Raw genomic sequence first — 17,852 nt, forward strand, 5'->3', positions numbered from 1 at the left:
CAAATGTCTACTAAATCTTGTCCCCGCCCGTCTCAATATTTGCCATTGACAATGAACGGATAAATGACGTCAGAATTCCGCTAAGTTTGACGTAAATTAAACATCAAAACATTAAACGCCATTGAAGGGAAATTTATGTCATATGTAAACGAGCAAATCAGCCAACCAATCACAGGCAACAGGCATTCTGATTGGCCAGTATGAAATGATGCATGATGATGTATGATAAGAGCTGATAATTCTGCTAAATATGATGTAAATTAAACACTAAATGCCATTGACCTTGAAGGGAGAACTTACGTCATATGTAAACGAGCAAATCGGCTAATATTGCGCACGCGGCCAATAAGGGACCACCTTATGTAACAATGTCAAATGTCCGCTAACATAAATTGATGTACGATGACAAGAGCGCCCCTCATTTTACACGGGTGTGATTTTTATAAACATAAGCCTTTAACTGGTATGTTAATGGTCCACTTGTCAGTGGCATGTTATAGGTCTCATTAGGCTATAGTGCATACATAATGTGTTTGCAGATAAATCAATAGTTAAACTGAGTGGGCTTTGGCGTGCAGTAGACCTTAAAGGGGCGAGCAATGTAATTGTCGGCCTGGTTTAGAAAAGTGACGTACTATTTCTTATTTTTTTGACACTGATGATACATATTGCCAACACGCAGGAATATTACATGACAGAAATGTTTGGAGTGATCCAATATGCTTGTGTTGAGCTTGTGTCGCAGTACTCATCTCTGAGCTGTTGATCATCGTAAGATGTTCCACCAAGCTAATCTCCTGAATATCTCCACAGAAACCACAGACACGGACATCATCACCACAGAGATCATCAAACGGCGAGATGTGGGGCCTTATGGCATCCGTTCAGAATACTGCATCAGGAAGATCATCTGTCCCCTTCACCACAGAGACACTCCTCCTAAAGGTGTTCCATCCATAGCTAATCTGGCAAACTACTACACTACACCGATCAGCACAGAGGTTCTAGTGCACTCTGCCAGTAAACCACTACACTACACCGATCAGCACAGAGGTTCTAGTGCACTCTGCCAGTAAACCACTACACTACACCAATCAGCACAGAGGTTCTAGTGCACTCTGCCAGTAAACCACTACACTACACCAATCAGCACAGAGGTTCTAGTGCACTCTGCCAGTAAACCACTACACTACACCAATCAGCACAGACGTTCTAGTGCACTCTGCCAGTAAGCCAAATAAGTCAGTTATCCTATTCTGACCTGAGATCAGATTAAAAAAATGTCTTCTACATCCTGACATTTTTCTGAAAAAGCTATGTTTCCATGTCAGTCGTTCTTCAATTTTTTTTAGCAGACCTACAAGTTCATAGCGTGCCACTTGGCGCGCTATGAACTTGTAGGTTTGCTATTTTACAAAAGCTAAATTATAACATAATGTTTAAAACACCAAAAGGGGTTCCCGCCCAAAATGGGTTATTACTGAATATTCCCCAAATATTTTTCAGATTTTGTGATAATTTTGTGAGTTCATTATCTCAGTTCTACCGTCCGGCTGAATAATATTAATTTATAATACAAATAAAAAATATTTCACTGGGTCAATTAAGATTTTAATCTGCTGATGGAAACCCAGTACTGGGCTACGCCGCTACCCTCTCCCACTTATTTTTGGACCGTTACATTGTGAGAGACATGGTGGAAGGGAGGCACTGGAAACACATTACATTTTTTGCAACACGGGTCAAAGTTTAGTCAAACAAAAAAACACAATTGTTGATCCAGTTGGAAGAATTGTGGCTGTGTTTTGCTGTAACAAATTAACAATCAATGCTTTGCTCCTCTGTTTCTACCTCTCTTCTCTCTCTCGTTCAGCCGAGACCCCGACTCCCCAGAGGAAAGGCCTGCGCTCCAGCGCCCTGAGGCCCAAGAAGCCTGAGCCAGCCAAGCAGACTGGACCCATCGTCATTGAGTCATGGGTTGCTGAGGAGGAGCTGGAACTGTGGGAGATCCGAGGCTTCGCAGAGAGGTGAGAAAGACCAAAGACATTTCATGGAGGTTTCGTTGTTGCGGCTTGACACCCCTCTCTGGATTTGTGGTGGTGGTTTTCTCTGTGACACCACCACCTAGTGATGTATTCTGACATCACTGAGGACTACAGGCATTTTAGATTTTAGCTATAAATTATAGCTCTTCTTTTTTTGAAAAACATATGATGACGTTACGTTTTTCAAAAAAGAAGCAGATATGCAAGCACACAGCGTGTCACGTTGTGCACTGCAAGCTTGTACATCTGCTATTTTTGAAAAATTGCAAAGGTTTGGAAAATCCTTTTCAGATGGGGGGGTGGTGGGTGGGGGGTACGCAGCCATATAAATCAATTTGGGTGTCCTTGACACGAAAACGTTTGAGAACTACTGATTTTGAAGGCTTTTGTAGAATTGCCCTCAGGTCTGACTCTTAATGGGTTAAGAATGTTACTGTGCACTACCGGTAAGAGTGTGTGTGCAGGAGAACTCCAATTACTTAATGTCGTACACAGTGAGGATTCTATTGCTTTTATTGAATACATTGAATATCAGTTATAACGGTTGCAACATGTATAATATGTACATTGTAATATGTATAAGAAAGTACATAAACATTTAAATAAACACATAGAAACTCATGTGCCTCTGGGCACGGAGGTTACACAGTAATAACTGCGCATCCACAAAAAAGTGGTGCATCTTTTCCTTTAATGCCTCTTTTCCCTCTGTGGTGCAGGATGGAGAAAGAGAAGTCGACGGGTGGAGACCCATCTAAGATTGGTAGCACTCTGAAGACAACAGAAGAGGTGAAGGCTCACCTTGAGGGTCAGCTGAAACAGGCCAGGCAGGCTGCCCAGCAGGTAGGACGAACTTGAAAAAAGTTTTATTTTCAAGCAGTGTTCACTCTAAGCTGTGCAACTGTGCTATTGCACTCTGCTCTGGAGTTCCTCGTGCACAGTACATTTTCTAAGCAAAAGGGCGATTAATTTCCGTTTTGTGTCCCGCCTTGGCCTGATTAATTTGGGGCCTTTCACCCTTGCTCTCATCTCTCTCTGTCTCTCCATCAAGTCAGGGTTTCGCATCAATTGCGTGTGTTAAGTCTGTGGTTGTATGTGCATAGGGCCAAGTTCTGAATTAATTTGTAGGAGTTTTGGAATTATGTTGTTCCTTGGCTAAATTGGCTTGGAGTGCACAGAGCAGTAAATGGTTAAATGGTTTGGGATAAAAGCAGAGAGTGAATTTACTGGACATGAAGCTACAATGGCCATGGATACATTTATTTATATATTTACACCTTTAGAACTATAAATGTACTGTAGACCACTTTCCCATTATTTTTAGACTTGGCATTTGTTTACTGTTTGTCCATTTATTCAAATGTTATAATTAACAGAATTATTGAGCCAGTTTTTCATACTGTATTCAACTGAATTCATTGGCTTCCTCTGATCTATGGTATGCTTAGAAAAAGGTTGGCAGTAAGGTCAAGTATACCATGAGTCATAGTCAATGGGCTAAACATGCCAGACCTTTAATCTCGCTGATTGATTTTTATTATTTGTTTTTCTTTCAAGAAACGCCTTGAGCAGCAGAAGACGGGTGTCACCACCACCACTGCTGCCTCCTCAACTACAACCACCCCCACCACCACTCCTACCAGCACCCCCATCAAGCCAGCCTCCACAGCCCCGAAGACGGGCCAGGTCGCCCCTGGAACCAAGATGGTCCTGGCCTCCAAACTGTCCACGCCGGTGGTCTTCAAGCAGGACAAGAGCGCCTTCCAGCAGTCTTTTGCCTCCTGGGTCGACAAGCAGGGCAGCAATGACTCGGGTAAGCCAATGAGAACGAGGAGGGGGGTTAAAGTTCATAGGGAGGTCATGTATGGTGTTCTCCTACTGCCGAGTCATGTGCCTCTCTGTCTCATCCTTTATACACGATGGATAAGACATTTCATTGTTGCGTTTTTAAATATTACTTATTTTTTCAAATGTTTTTTTCTTTTTTTTTTAATGTTTTCCCTAAGACACTGTTTGAATTTAAAAGGACCATCACCATCATGCGTTCATGACATTTCGTCATAACGTTTCACTTTTATTTTGCCTGTATTTAAGTGCTTTTGTAGCCTGTGGTGTCCACTCGCTTGCCTGTGATTTACTTTTATTATTATTTTTAGATTCCTCTATTCCTAGAATAAGAGCATACGGGAGCTTGTATATATTCCGGCTTTTCAAAGTCAAACTTCCAAATTACTTCCGAACCGCTCAGTGGACACTATGGCTGTAGTGAACAGGCTTTTGTAGTGACCCCGCCCTTTGGGTCGTATTGCGTGACCGCGGGTGGCATGGTGTGTCTTGCAGCATCCACTGGCCCGGTGGCCAGAGTGGCTAGCGCCGTCACCGCCACGTCAGGGCAAACCTTCCAGATGGCCAGCGGCCCGGTGACAGTGGCTGGGCAGGTCATCACCGCCAAGTTACCACTGCCGGCTAACAGCAAGATAGTCACTCTCAACATGCCCACCGCGCAAGGAGGTAGGGAGTCAAAGAGTGCCGCACACCGCTGCCGTTGGTCATTCTTTTGCTCAGGAGGCTTACCCGGTAGTCTTTAAGGATAGGACAGGGAGGACATGCAGGATACAAACCCCTAAATTGATCTATTATGTGATGTGATAGTTGAATTTAGTAGTGATGTTTTGAAAGAACACTACTGTGACCACAAATTTTAACATTATACTGTTTATTGTTACCATGGACATATTGGACGGAGTGCAAACATTGAGTGTAAAAAATAAAAGAAAACTGCTCGTTTGTATTCAACCACAAATTAGAATCTGCGAGACCTACAATATGAGTGAATGAGAAGAACGCCCTACTGCTATGATATATATTCCTCTGATATGCACTGAATGTACTTCAAATGGAAATAACTGCTTGTAGCCATCATCAACATTCCCTCCCTCTCCTCCATAGGTGTTCAGCAGAAAGTCTTGGGGATTTTCCCCTCCGGCCCTCCAGCTAACCTCCGCACCTACAGCACGTTACACCCCACAACTGGCAACATCAACCTCCGAGCTACAAGCGCTTCCTCCATCACCCAGCAACAGGTACAGATACTATACTTTATTTTCAGTGAAACAGGCTATGGTACCTGACAGGATAGTGCGTTCTGAGAGCACGGGGTGGGGTTGGGCTAGGGCATACAACAAAGATCTCCAACCGCAATCGACTGATCTGAACTGAAATAAACCTATTGTAATTCTTTGGCTCAGGCTATCACAACAGGAGGCCAGGTGCGGCCGGGCATGATGACGATCCGCTCACCTACCCAGAGTGCCACAATGGGTACAACTTTGGTCAGAGGACAAGTGTTGGCTCAACAAGGTATTGTCTACCAATGGCTAACTTTCTAGTCACTGCAGTGTTATTTCTGTTGCTGTGTATGAACAGATTGTGGAATGTTGGCAATCCCCCAAGCCCCCCACCTACACTATTTCAGCTACTTCCTTGGCACAAATTGTCATTTCTGGCTAAATTATTGTTTGAAGTAGTGAATTAGAATGTATTTGGTGATAAAAGTAAAGTGCACATCATCACTTCCATAATGTATAACATACACCATATATCACAGAGGATAAAAACACAATGAAACCCCTAAGGCTTATTTTCATTGTGGTTCTCCTCTAGTCTAAATCTCCATTGTGGTCCTTGTGGCATGAGTTTGACCTCTACCAGTCTAGTCAAGTCACATTTATTTTATATTCTGTAGCACATTCCATACGACAAGCGCAGACTTGAAGCTATTACTTGCTCATGTAATCAACTGTTAAAGCTTATTCATTATTTCTATTCAGCACACAGAATGAATTTAGGGGGCGTTGTGGTTGTGTTTACTATAAGTTTTGTTGTGGAAAACACTTTGCTTGCACAGGAGGTTGTTAAACTGATTTTAGGTGCATTACCGCCACCTTCTGGTGATAGTACATTTTAGAGTTCACTGCCCCCCAAAAAATGTTGCCTGCAATCCATATTTCACATCCGGTGCGAACATTTGGATAGAAGTATACTGCCTGTATTTGTTCATTACGTTCTTCATGTCTCATTGTCTCAATGTTGTTTTCCTGTCTGCCTTCAGGCCAGCCTCGGCAGGCTGCGACTCAAATGGGCCGTGGCCAGCCTGTGTCTGGCTGTAGTCCTGCTCAGACTGCTGTAGGTCAGAGAGTAGTTGGTGCTGCAGCCTCCCCGCGTGCTGCCACGCCCTCACCTGGGCAGTTCCCCGCCACCACGCCGGCACCTGGGCAGTTCCCTGCCACCACGCCGGCGCCTGGGCAGCCTCTTGTCGGCACACCGGTACCTGGGCAGTCTCCCAACGCCCCTCCCCCAACGCCCCAGGCTAACCGGCCACAGCAGGGTCAGGTCAAGCTCACCTTGGCCCAGCTCACTCAGCTAACACAGGGGCCACAGGTGTGTGGATTGCATGCCTTTATGTCCGAACCCATCTTTTATTCTCTGTCTGTTGGGGGTTTCTCTCAGGCTCATTGCCTTTGCTAACCTTTTTTCTCAACCTTTTATATGTACAGGGTGGGTCATTCATATATACAGTTTATTCTATCACAGCCGCCCGCCAATGGTTATGATAGGCGATACCTCCGGTTGACAGGGTTTATTTAACTAGTGTTTAGAACCCAATTGCTTAAGATGAAATGAGAGATGAGTCTGGTTACTTCAGTCCTTTATAATGACGCCCATTTCATAGTCATGAAAAATAGTGGTACTGCCGCGTCATGGACATATAGCTAAAAAGTCTGTTGACCAGCCCTTTTTCCCCCTCTTTTTCGAGCCCCCTCTTCCCCCCCCCCTCTTTTTCACCTATGTGAAATGTAAAATGGGGTTGGCATATTATAAGTCCGGTGAGATCAGAGTCTACAATGTTGCATATACAAACATATGAACATTTCAATTCTATGCCTCTTGAACACGTTGGCCTGTTTACACACTAAATACTTACTTTTTGAGTATGTTTGACTATGAAAGAAGAAAGTCCTTAGACATTCCGCCCTATTGTCTCTATGCATACTATTTTGCCTGTAAAACCTTTGTCCTTCCATCGCCCAGAGCGTGTAGATCAGTGATAGATTAAATCTGCGAACCCAGATTCCATTGTTGCAACTCTATACGGTTTCAGTTCTTGTAGAAGGTAAATATTTGTGTAACAATTGGTGTCTATTTTTCCAGGGTGGGAGCCCAGGCCTGACGGTGGTAATCCAGGGTCAAGGCCAGACCCAGGGCCAGCTGCAGCTTCTCCCCCAGGGGGTAACTTGCATCCCTGGTCCTGGTCAGCAACTGATGCAGGCAGCCATGCCCAATGGCCTTGTCCAGCGTTTCCTCTTCACCGCCGTGGCCCCTACCTCCACAGCCTCATTGCCAGCATCCACCACTACCACAGCAATGTCTACATCAGCTGTGGCTGGCCAAGTCCCAACACCATCCTCATCCCTGGCGCAGACCCAAGTTGCATCCCCTGTGCCTGTATCGGCACAAGTTGCAGCCAGACAGCCCACCCAAATGCAAATGTCTTTCCCTATCCCAGCCATAGCACCTTCACAACCTCAAATTACAGCCCCTGTGCCCTCTCCAGTACAAGTGGCGACCCCAGCCATTCCTCAAACACAAGTATTTGCCCCAGCCGCAGCCGGTGCACAAAAACAAGTTTTTGCTCCATTTATGGCCCCAACACAATTTTCGGCCCAAACCCCAACTTCTGCTCCTACACACAACCAAGTTGTTTCTCCTGCTATGGTCCCAATGCAAATGTCTGCCCAAACCACAGCCTCAGTCCCTCCTGCTATGGTCGCAACACGAATGTCTGCCCAAACCACAGCCTCAGTCCCTGCACACAACCAAGTTCATTCTCCTGCTATGGTTCCAACACACTTTTCTGCCCAAACCACAGCTCCAGTACCTCCTGCTATGGTCACAACGCAAATGTATGCCCAAACCACAGCCCCTGCACACAACCATGTTGTGTCCCCAGCTATGGTCCCAACACAAGTTTATGCTCAACCCCTAGCTTCAGCTCATGCAAGAAGCCAAGTTGTTGCTCCGTTCATTGCCCCAACACAAATCTCTGCCCAAATTCCACCTCCAGCCCCTGTACAAAACCAAGTTGTTGCTCCCTTTGTTACCCCAACGACAATCTTTGCCCAAACCCCAGCTTCAGCCCCTGCACAAACCCAAACTGTGGCATCGGTGCGTGCTCAAACCATGGCCCAAATGCATGTCTTTACGCCTGCTCGTGCCCCGGCCTCAGCCCCTGCACAAATGCAGGTTCAAACTTCTGCATCTATTTTAGCCCCAGCAGTTGTTTCCACAATAGCTGCTGCACCCTCCATCCAAATGCCTGTCTCTGTCCCTGTGTCTGTCACTCTACCTGTCCTGGCCCCACTCCCGTCCCCAGTGCGCTCTCCAATCATTGCATCTGCTGTCACCATGTCCCCAACCCAAATCGCTGTCCCATCTCCAACCAAAGTCCCAACCCAAATCCCCCTTGCACATCCTTTCACTGTCCATGCAACAAATTGGGCAGCTGCTTCTGTTACAGCGGTAACAGCCACTTCCACAACACCTTCAGTGCCAGGTAAGAGATGAAACACACCAAGCAACAATATAAAGCTTTGATATTACCGAACCTATGAATCGGGGCCTTTCCCCACTACATACAGATTTGTTTTCCTGTGAGGACCATGCATGTCACTGTATTAGAGCTTCATTTGTTCTTCCTGTTCTCTCTTCCTGTAGCTCTGATAGAGCGGAGAGCAGCTGAGCCTCAGTTTTGGACTCCTGCGTCATCACAGTCCCAGGCTCCAGTCCAGCTAGGTCAACAGGCTGCAGCTCCCTTCCAACCATCTGCCATGGCACTGCCATCTATCCCTGCCCCTGCATATTCCGCTACCTCTGCTCTCACCCCTGTATCTGCTCCTGCCCCCGCCTCTGCACAAGTTTCCACACCGCTTGTTCCAACAACACAAGCAGCACTTCTCTCCCAGGCACTTATCCAGCACTCTGCAAGTGTATCCTTGCCGCAGGTATCCCAACTGTCAGCCTCACCCATGCAGGTTCATATGACGGCTCTACCTGTTGCTTCTGTTGTTACTCAAACTGCAGTGAGACCCACCCAGCCTCAGCTCCAAGCCCAGTATCAGGCTCAGACTCAACTTCAACCCCTGCCTCAAGCCCATATCCGCGCACCGATTCAAGTCCAGTCCCACATACAGGCCCAGCAATTGTCACATGTCCAGCCCCATGTCCAGGCCCAAGTGCAAGCCCAAGTTCACCCCCAAGTTAGAGTGCAATTTCAACCACGGGCACAAATTCAGGCTCAGCAACCTACCCAAGTCCAAGCTCAGGGCCTGGCTCAACTTCAACCTCAGGCTCAGTTTCAGTCTCAAACTCAAACCGTGCCCCAGGCCCAACTCCAGACCAGAGTTCAGCCTCAGTACCATCCGCATGTACAAGTCCAGTTTCAGCCACAGTCCCAAATCCAGACTCAGGCTCAACAGCAGGCCCAGGTCCAATCGCCAGTCCAGGTTCAAGCACAGCCTCAGGTGCAGTCTCAGGCCCAAACTCAGCTCCAACCCCAGTCACAGGTCCAAGCCCAGCATCATCCCCAGGTGCAAGTTCAGTTTCAGCAACAGTCCCAAATTCAACCACAGCAACAGCCCCAGGTTCAAACTCAGCTCCAAACACCGACCCAGGTCCAAGTTCACTTCCAACAGCAGGCCCAGGTCTGCCCTCAGATGGGTCAACATCAGCAGATTCAGGTCCAAGCCCAACCCCAGTTACAAGCCAAACTGCAAGTCCAGTTCCAGCCACCTAACCAACCCCAGCTCCAAGCACAGCCCCAGCTGCAGACACAGCCCCAGCTGCAGGCGCAGCCCCAACTCCAGACTCAAACCCAACTCCAGGCTCATCCCCAGCTTCAGGTCCAGCCCCAGCTTCAAGCCCAGCCTCAGCTTCAGGTCCAGTCCCCAATCAGGCATCAGCTGATAACGGTTCCGGGTCTCCAGCAGCCTGTCCAGTTCCTCTCTGCCCTCCCACCGCACGTTGCGGCCCAAATCCAAGCTCAGATCCAGGCCCAGGCACAGCAGCAGGGTGGTGCTGTTCCCCAGCAGATAAGGCTACAGTTGCCGATTCAGATCCAGCAGCCAGGTGGACAGGTGCAGACGCATCAAATCCAGAACATGGTGACGATCCAGGCACCAGCCAGTGTCCAGGAGCAGCTACAGAGGATGCAGCAGCAACAGCAGCAACAGCAGCAACAGCAGCAGCAGCAGCAGCAGCAACAGCAGCAGCAGCAGCAACAGCAGCAACAGCAGCAGCAGCAGCAACAGCAGCAACAAATGCCCCAGCCACAGAAGAAGAGGAAACAGGAATTTAAGAGGGAACCGAAAGAGCATAGCATCAGCCCTGGTGACGGCATCCAAAAACAGGTGGGCCTTGAAAAGCTTCAGTAAAGTGATCCTTACCTGTGTCATGGAACAGCAATGAAATCCCTTTTTCATAAACTAAAAGCCTATTTATTTATTTATTTTGTTATTAGGCGTCAGGGAGGCAGAACACCCCATCGGAGCAAGTGAAACAGAGAAAGAGTCAGGCTGCAGCGGAGCGGGAGGAGAACCAGAGGTCTGACACTCCTGCAAGTTATATTTTAGTTATATTTAAATTGTGTCTCCACAGGTAAAACAAAGCACCAATTAACTGCCATTGCCTGATCCCTGTCCCCTCTTCTCTGCAACCAGGATGATCGTGTGCAACCAGGTGTTGAAGTACATATTAGACAAGATCGAGAAGGACGAGAAGCAGGCGGAGAAGCAGGCGGCCAAGAAGCGGAAGAAGGAGGAGGTGGTGGAGCAGAAGCGCTCCAAGCAGAACGCCACCAAGCTGACGGCACTGCTCTACAAGCACAAGGAACAGCTCAAGGCTGAGATTCTGAAGAAGAGGGCGCTACTTGACAAGGAGCTGCAGCTACAAGTGCAGGTCAGTGAAGAATATTGTGTGCTGGATACTACAATGACAAAAACAAAGCATGGTTAAATTAAAGGAGTAGTTTACACCCACAAAGTACTTTATTTTCTAGCAATTACACACCCAAAGTGCAATTTGCATTCCTAAGCCAATAGACCGGGACAGAGATCGGGACCAAGAGAAAGAGAGACACAGGGAACGAGACAGACACAGAGAGGACAAAGACAGGAAAAACGATGTCCACTACCTCAAAAGAGCCTTGAATTCATGGAATGCTTGTCGCATTTCTAACAATCCTGAGTCAATAATTTTATGACCCGGTCATCGGCCATCAAATTATTGACTTATGCGACTTTAAAAAATGAATTCAAGGCTTCATGGGGTGTGTAAATGATAGAAAATAAGTCATTCTTTGGGTGAACTACTACTTTAATACATGTCTGATTCCCAAACCAATCATAAATAAAGCCCTACTGCCCTAGTCTAAATATTTCAATCTTTATTAAAAACCATTCAGACTATATTAAATGTAGCCTGAGCTAACGTGTTAGGTTTCTGGTCTAGAGGGGCGGGTCGCGGCTCAGATTTGCGTACGCCCTGATTGGATCTCATCGATCTGTCCGTCACCCCCGGCCCCTCCTCTCCCCCATAGTGCAGCGCTACGTCATATCATTTGGAGCGACGCCCACCCGGAAGGGTTGACTCCACTTTTAGACCAGAGCGGCCAATGCGTTCCTCCAGGCTTTCAATTTTTGCACCAACAAAGATGAAAGCCTGGTACCGAGGCTATATTAAATGTGACTTTCTGGAACATTTCAACACCCTGTCGTGTGTTCTTTCACCTGACACTTTGCGTCCCAGGAGGAGCTGAGGAGGGACATCGCCAAACTGCAGAAGGAAAAGGAGAAGGCCCGGGCAGCTATCGCCCAAGCAGCTGCTGCCACCGCCTCCGCCGCCAAGGTGGCATCTCACCCCTCCCACTCTACCCATTCCTCTCACTCCACCCATCCCTCTCACTCCACCCACACGGTGACCTCGCCCACTTCCGCCTCGTCTTCCTCCTCCCACAAGCGAAAGAGGGAGGACGAGAGAGGGGACAAAGAAAGACACCGCGACAAGCATCGGGACAAGGACAAGAAGCGGGACCGCGATAGGGACAAGGACCGGGACAGGGACAAACACAGAGACAGGGACAGAGACCGGGACCGAGAGAAAGAAAGACACAGGGAACGAGACAGACACAGAGAGGACAAAGACAGAGACGGGGATAATAAGACCCAAGAAAAGGATGAGGATTCTTCCCCTTCCAAACACAAGAAGAAGAAGGCGGCGATGTCCACTACCTCAAAGGATCACAAGAAGGACACCAAGCTGTACTGCATCTGCAAGACGGCCTATGATGAGTCTAAGTAAGACCAAGCATATTACACTTGACCACATTTAAAGATTTTCACAAAACACAAATTAAAATATGTCAGCAGCTTATTGGGTTTTGCAAGTTCCAGATGCAAGTTAGAGGTCTCACAGGTCCAAAATTGCATACCCGACCCTAATGGACGCGGGAAACTTGTTCCCAATTGTATTTTAAATGACTGACCCGAACCCTAATGGACCTGTGAAATTCATTCAGGGATCCGATTAGTTTCACGATATTACAGAACCAGCACGGTGCATATCTGAGAGGACACTAGGAGAGGTCAGAGACCCAGAATCTGAGACAGGTCGGGTATTAAAACTGTAGCTTACATTGTGTATATTAATCGTTTTTTTTGCTTGCCTGTGGTGATCAATAGACTATTGCATAATTGGCAATTACTGTGCATCTTTCCTCAATTCTGACACAACTTGCTCAACAATTCATGCGTTTCTCTACTGACCAGGGCTGGTCACGGGTCTTTACGGATCCTCTCTGGTATTACCCCAGACCCATTAAAAGATAAACCATGCATCTCGGTTATTATTTCCGTTCAGGTGGACCTGTGAAGACCTTTTAATACAGTGACACAATATTCACTTCATCAGAACCTTTTATGTTAGCTGACGATGATGTTTAACCAACTTTCAAGGATTACGCCACAATGGTTGAAAAGCCCCTCGACCTAGGGGCAGTGAACTGAAAACCGTTTATTTTCTCTCAGGTTCTACATTGGTTGCGACTTGTGTTCCAACTGGTTCCATGGGGCATGCGTTGGCATCACCGAGAAGGAGGCAAAGAAGTTGGAGGATTTTGTGTGCAGCGACTGCAAACGTGGCCAGGAGGGAGGGGGCCAGGAGAGAGGGAGCAACGAGGAGGGAGGGAGCAACGAGGAGGGAGGGATCAAGGAGGAGCTGTATTGCATCTGCCGGACGCCATACGACGAATCCCAGTACGGCTAATCGCACTGTATAACTAAAGCTGTTGAAAAGATTTTTTTTACATTGAAATAAAGTAGGAAAATGCTTATGAAATGCTTAGAATTGATGTCATTTTATTGGCCGTACATCAAGTACAAGTCAGATATTCTGGTTACAGTCTAGAATTCCCCGCCAGTAAAAAGATTGATTTCATTGAAGTAGCAACTGCCAGAAATTCACATTTGATGTATTTAATCTATCAAAATGTATACCCCTGATGTGCTATTATTAAACACAGAAATTGAAATATCTTTAGTTGTTTACTTTCCAATATAATGCATTCCTAATGTTTATGCAAGCTTTGCCCTTCACCCTTCCCCCCCAGGTTCTATATTGGCTGCGATCGCTGTCAGAATTGGTACCATGGACGCTGTGTTGGCATCCTGCAGAGCGAAGCGAACCACATAGACCTATATGTGTGTCCACAGTGTCAGTCCACTGAGGATGCCATGACGGTCCTTACGCCGCTCACCGACAAAGACTACGAAGGCTTGAAGAGAATACTGCGCTCATTACAGGTACAGCTATTATGGGCATCTGCCCTGTTGTATCAATGCTCTAACATTGGGTGAATATAATAAGACATACCGGTAGGTCAATTTGCACTTAATGTCAGGTGGCGTCCATTCTCGGAATTCTTCTGGCTAACAATCTCTGATTTGTGATTTTTGGTAGACTCACAAAATGGCTTGGCCTTTCCTTGAGCCTGTGGATCCCAATGATGCACCTGATTATTATCGCGTGATCAAGGAACCGATGGGTAAGTAAAATCCTCAATTTGTTCACTCTTAGGGTTACAAATGGATAAATTAACACTGAGGGGGTTACTCTGTAAGTGTCTGCTTAGAATAATGTCATGGCTTTGATTATCAACAAAAAAGAGCATTTATTTTTTACACATTGCTTGATTAATTGGTCGTAGTCACACACAGGACATGTCATGAGGACGTTTATAAAAAAATTACTTAATTTCCCTTGTAGACTTTTCCACCATGGATGGCCGATTGCAAAAGCGGCATTATCACAAGCTTACGGAGTTTGTGGCAGACGTGACCAAAATCTTCGACAACTGCCGCTATTACAACCCCAACGACTCGCCGTTCTTTCAGTGTGCTGAAGTCCTTGAAGGTTTTTTTGTACAGAAGCTTAAAGGTTTCAAAGCAAGCAGGTAAGGTTAAATGCTCCCTCAGTGTCTCCAGCCGCCACTCTGTTCTTTCATACTTGTATCTTTGTCTGCTAGAAGGTTATGGCTGTGGTCTACCTCTGTTGATTCAGTCAATGGCTCAAATACCTCAAAATCCAAGGCAACCTCCCATTTAGGCTCCATTTCTAAAAGGTAGAAATGTTCAGTACCTAGGGCTGTCTCTTTATGACATTACACATTTTTGTTCTGTAACCCCCTTCAAACAAGGGTTCCCAATAGCAGCATTCCATTTAGCTGCTGAGGTCAAATGAAGCTACCTTGACTACCGTATATGTAAGCCTGACCTGTGTCAGTTTCTCACCTGTTGAGACCCTCAGACTTTTGCAATAGATCTCAGATCTGACATTCACGTTTCACGTGATGCATGTTTATAGTAGCAGTATATGCCTGAGCCGCAATCTCTCAGAAGTGCATGTAGCTTGAGGGTTGCTGAGCCTTGCTGAAGTTTGCCGAACTGTAGGCATTTCCACATTATCATAGCTTTCGGCAGAACTTTGACCACAAGTGCCCCCTTGCATTTGTGTCATGTATCACCTTGCATTTGTGCCTGTTCACCTGTGCTGCATGCCTTTTCATTTATGCCATCCCATTCTCTCTTTCTTCCAGATTGTCAGATTCATAAGTCGACTGTTGTAGCTGGAGTCTGAGCTGGTTGCTGGGGTCTCTCTAGTAATGAAAATCATGGAGGCCTGCTATTTCCATGAACAGCATAAAATGTCTGAATATTTAAGACAAAACAAAACACACACATGCACACACATGCAAATGTGAAACAAAGGAACAAATTGTGAAATTTGAAGTGGTAAGATTCTAGCAATTGGTGACTTCAGGGATGATCACAGAATGGCAGCCATGTTGACATACGTGTACGAAGGAATCAATCATCCAACTAATTTGTTAACTGCATTGAGTAAGCCATTCCAAAAAACGAGTTTTTGAGAAAGATGCAGTTTTAGATCTTAATTATTTATTTTTCTAATGTCATTTTCCATTGGACTCTTGACCAAATACTATATTTTATCATAGAATATTTAGTACATGTTTTGTGTTTAATTCACTTTGGCCTATGTCTAAACTTTGTTTTAGGCACTTCTGTTAATATGCAGGTCATTTTAATACTATAGATGTCACTAGGGGGTAACCAACCAATTACTGTAGCAGTTGATCTTTTAAGTCAAAGGAATTTTGTGTGAGAGAAATTATGTATTTGCTATGGACCTCAACTCCACCCTATTCCTCTCTTTAAATAATTTCTTGGGTACATTATGTGCAGTAACATATTTGTGAAGGATACTCTTCAATAATATTGGCATTCCCTGTACATTGCCCCAACATGGCTGCAGTATACTATCCTCACTGACCCCTTCGCATCCATTTTTTGTGTTTCCACTTTGTTCATTTGTTATGAGATTCACAGTTTTTGACTGAATACTACATACAAAATAAATGGGTTCTCAACTGTTCCCTCTCTCCACATTCTGTAGGTCTCATAACAACAAGCTACAGTCTTCTTCAGCCTCTTAGAATGCACCACACATTGCGCAAAACAAAAACGCACTCGGCAAGAACGCAGGTTTAATGAACAGTAAATCTCTGGCGGACTCTGCCTCCTCCTGTGCTTTGGAACTGCTCCTCTCCTTCCATCAACAACTACTAAAAGAAGGCTGCCAGTCCGACCAGCGCTGCTGCTTCCATGCAAACTGTAAAGCAGTGCTGTCCTCTGGCGAGCTCTGCACCAGGGACATCTTGGGCCTGTTTTATTGGCACTTGGACTGTCACAGGGAGTGTGAATAATAAAGGCATTTCAGAGGAAAGTTTACCTCGGAGAAAAGACTCATAAAGCTTTCACATTTCCATGTACTTTTTTGCTTTTATATGTCATTCACTTCTTTGCCTGTGGAGAAGTACTTAGGCCATTGTTGTGGCCGTCATGTCCAACGGAGAAGGCTCATTTCAATACTGAAATACTTTTGCTGAGTTTTACTGAGCACAGTGTATTGAGGTTTTGTGTCCGGAATCGGATTTCACAGTGTAACTACTACCGCCCCCCCACCCTCCCATTTTTCATCTCATTTATTTTATCTGAGGCATGAAAGACTATCAAAGTCTTACTAAATGTCTGGACAGCAATTGTCAGTTTTGGTCAAGTTTCTATAGCCTACTGCAAGTAATAAGCTAATAATTGGTTTGCTCTGCAGTAGTGATGGAAGGATTTAAATAACTATTTGAAGGTGTCCTGCCCTGTTTGTAAAAAATTGTCAAATTTTGACTTTTCTTTTTTTGTATTACAGCTGAAGAAATATTGATGTATATGAAACATAATAAATGGGAAAGTCTGCTTTCTTTCTCTTTAATCAGCATCTGGAACATGGATTAAGCTATCAGTCCAGTTGACCTATGAGTGTCCCTGAATAATTCCTTTAGGGAACCAACTGATATCCTTTTGTTTCTTTTTTTACTTTTTAATAAATATATTTATTGAGCACTTCAGAAGTTTCACCACAAAGAGTGCACATCAAATTTGTACAAATCTTTGGTGTACATGAGCCAACATGCATAGCCTACATTTTATAAAGGGATCCTCTTTCCAGACTTTTTTAAATAATAATCTACTACTGATCAATATCATATGGTACCATAGCTGTATTTAGACAGGACAGTAATGGCACATTTCTAATGTGTTTCCTTCCCTTGGTAACTAACAAGCATCTATATGCCTTGAATAAGCATTTCAAATCTCTGCTGAATAATGCTGTTCACCAAAGATTTAAATGTGCATCTTGACTAAGTATAATGTAATACTTGGAAACTAAACAGTAAGTTCAATGCTGCTTAATGTTAAATGGAAATCTATTTCCTTGGACCCATAGATTTGTCTTGAAAATACTGCATCATTTGGACATTCATTGAAAATTCCAATAACTCATCCAAATAAAGATGAAACGTGTACATTGTGTTTAATGTGGATGAGAATTGAAGATTGTTAGAGGGCAACCAGACTATAATAATTGTTTGTTATTGCGATACAATACGAATTACATGTTTTATTTAGCCTATAGGCTACTATTTTTTTTAAATATAAGAACGGGGAAGAATGAATAAATCATAATCCACTATCTTCCCCCATGCGTCTTTACTGCCAAATTCCAACTTCCTCTTGCCACAATCCAGTTAATGTAGCAGATAGACCAATCACAAGCCGTCGTTCA

At 45.2% G+C, this 17,852-nt stretch overlaps 1 protein-coding gene across 3 annotated transcripts in view; it reads left to right on the forward strand.

Annotated features, from left to right (window-relative positions):
- The window catches only part of LOC310869371 (nucleosome-remodeling factor subunit BPTF-like), a 39,283-nt gene extending 22,302 nt beyond the window's left edge, over positions 1-16,981 (forward strand). For 2 of the 3 annotated variants that reach the window (XM_083780077.1, XM_083780079.1), the window contains 17 exons: positions 814-945; positions 1,874-2,027; positions 2,765-2,888; positions 3,603-3,858; positions 4,995-5,128; positions 5,294-5,405; positions 6,157-6,485; positions 7,257-8,658; positions 8,820-10,510; positions 10,621-10,703; positions 10,820-11,057; positions 11,907-12,454; positions 13,184-13,411; positions 13,765-13,957; positions 14,115-14,199; positions 14,421-14,607; positions 16,128-16,981. In XM_083780077.1, coding sequence (XP_083636203.1) covers positions 814-945; positions 1,874-2,027; positions 2,765-2,888; positions 3,603-3,858; positions 4,995-5,128; positions 5,294-5,405; positions 6,157-6,485; positions 7,257-8,658; positions 8,820-10,510; positions 10,621-10,703; positions 10,820-11,057; positions 11,907-12,454; positions 13,184-13,411; positions 13,765-13,957; positions 14,115-14,199; positions 14,421-14,607; positions 16,128-16,167 — 5,936 coding nt within the window. In that variant the 3' untranslated portion in view covers positions 16,168-16,981. Of the gene's footprint in view, positions 1-813; positions 946-1,873; positions 2,028-2,764; positions 2,889-3,602; positions 3,859-4,994; positions 5,129-5,293; positions 5,406-6,156; positions 6,486-7,256; positions 8,659-8,819; positions 10,511-10,620; positions 10,704-10,819; positions 11,058-11,906; positions 12,455-13,183; positions 13,412-13,764; positions 13,958-14,114; positions 14,200-14,420; positions 14,608-15,249 lie in introns of all 3 variants that reach the window. The other variant, XM_083780078.1, reaches the window with a different exon arrangement.
- The last annotated feature ends 871 nt before the right edge of the window (positions 16,982-17,852 follow it).

This window comes from Protomyctophum parallelum (assembly GCF_964188405.1).
Source record: "Protomyctophum parallelum genome assembly, chromosome: 13".
In the NCBI taxonomy this organism is placed as follows: domain Eukaryota; kingdom Metazoa; phylum Chordata; class Actinopteri; order Myctophiformes; family Myctophidae; genus Protomyctophum; species Protomyctophum parallelum.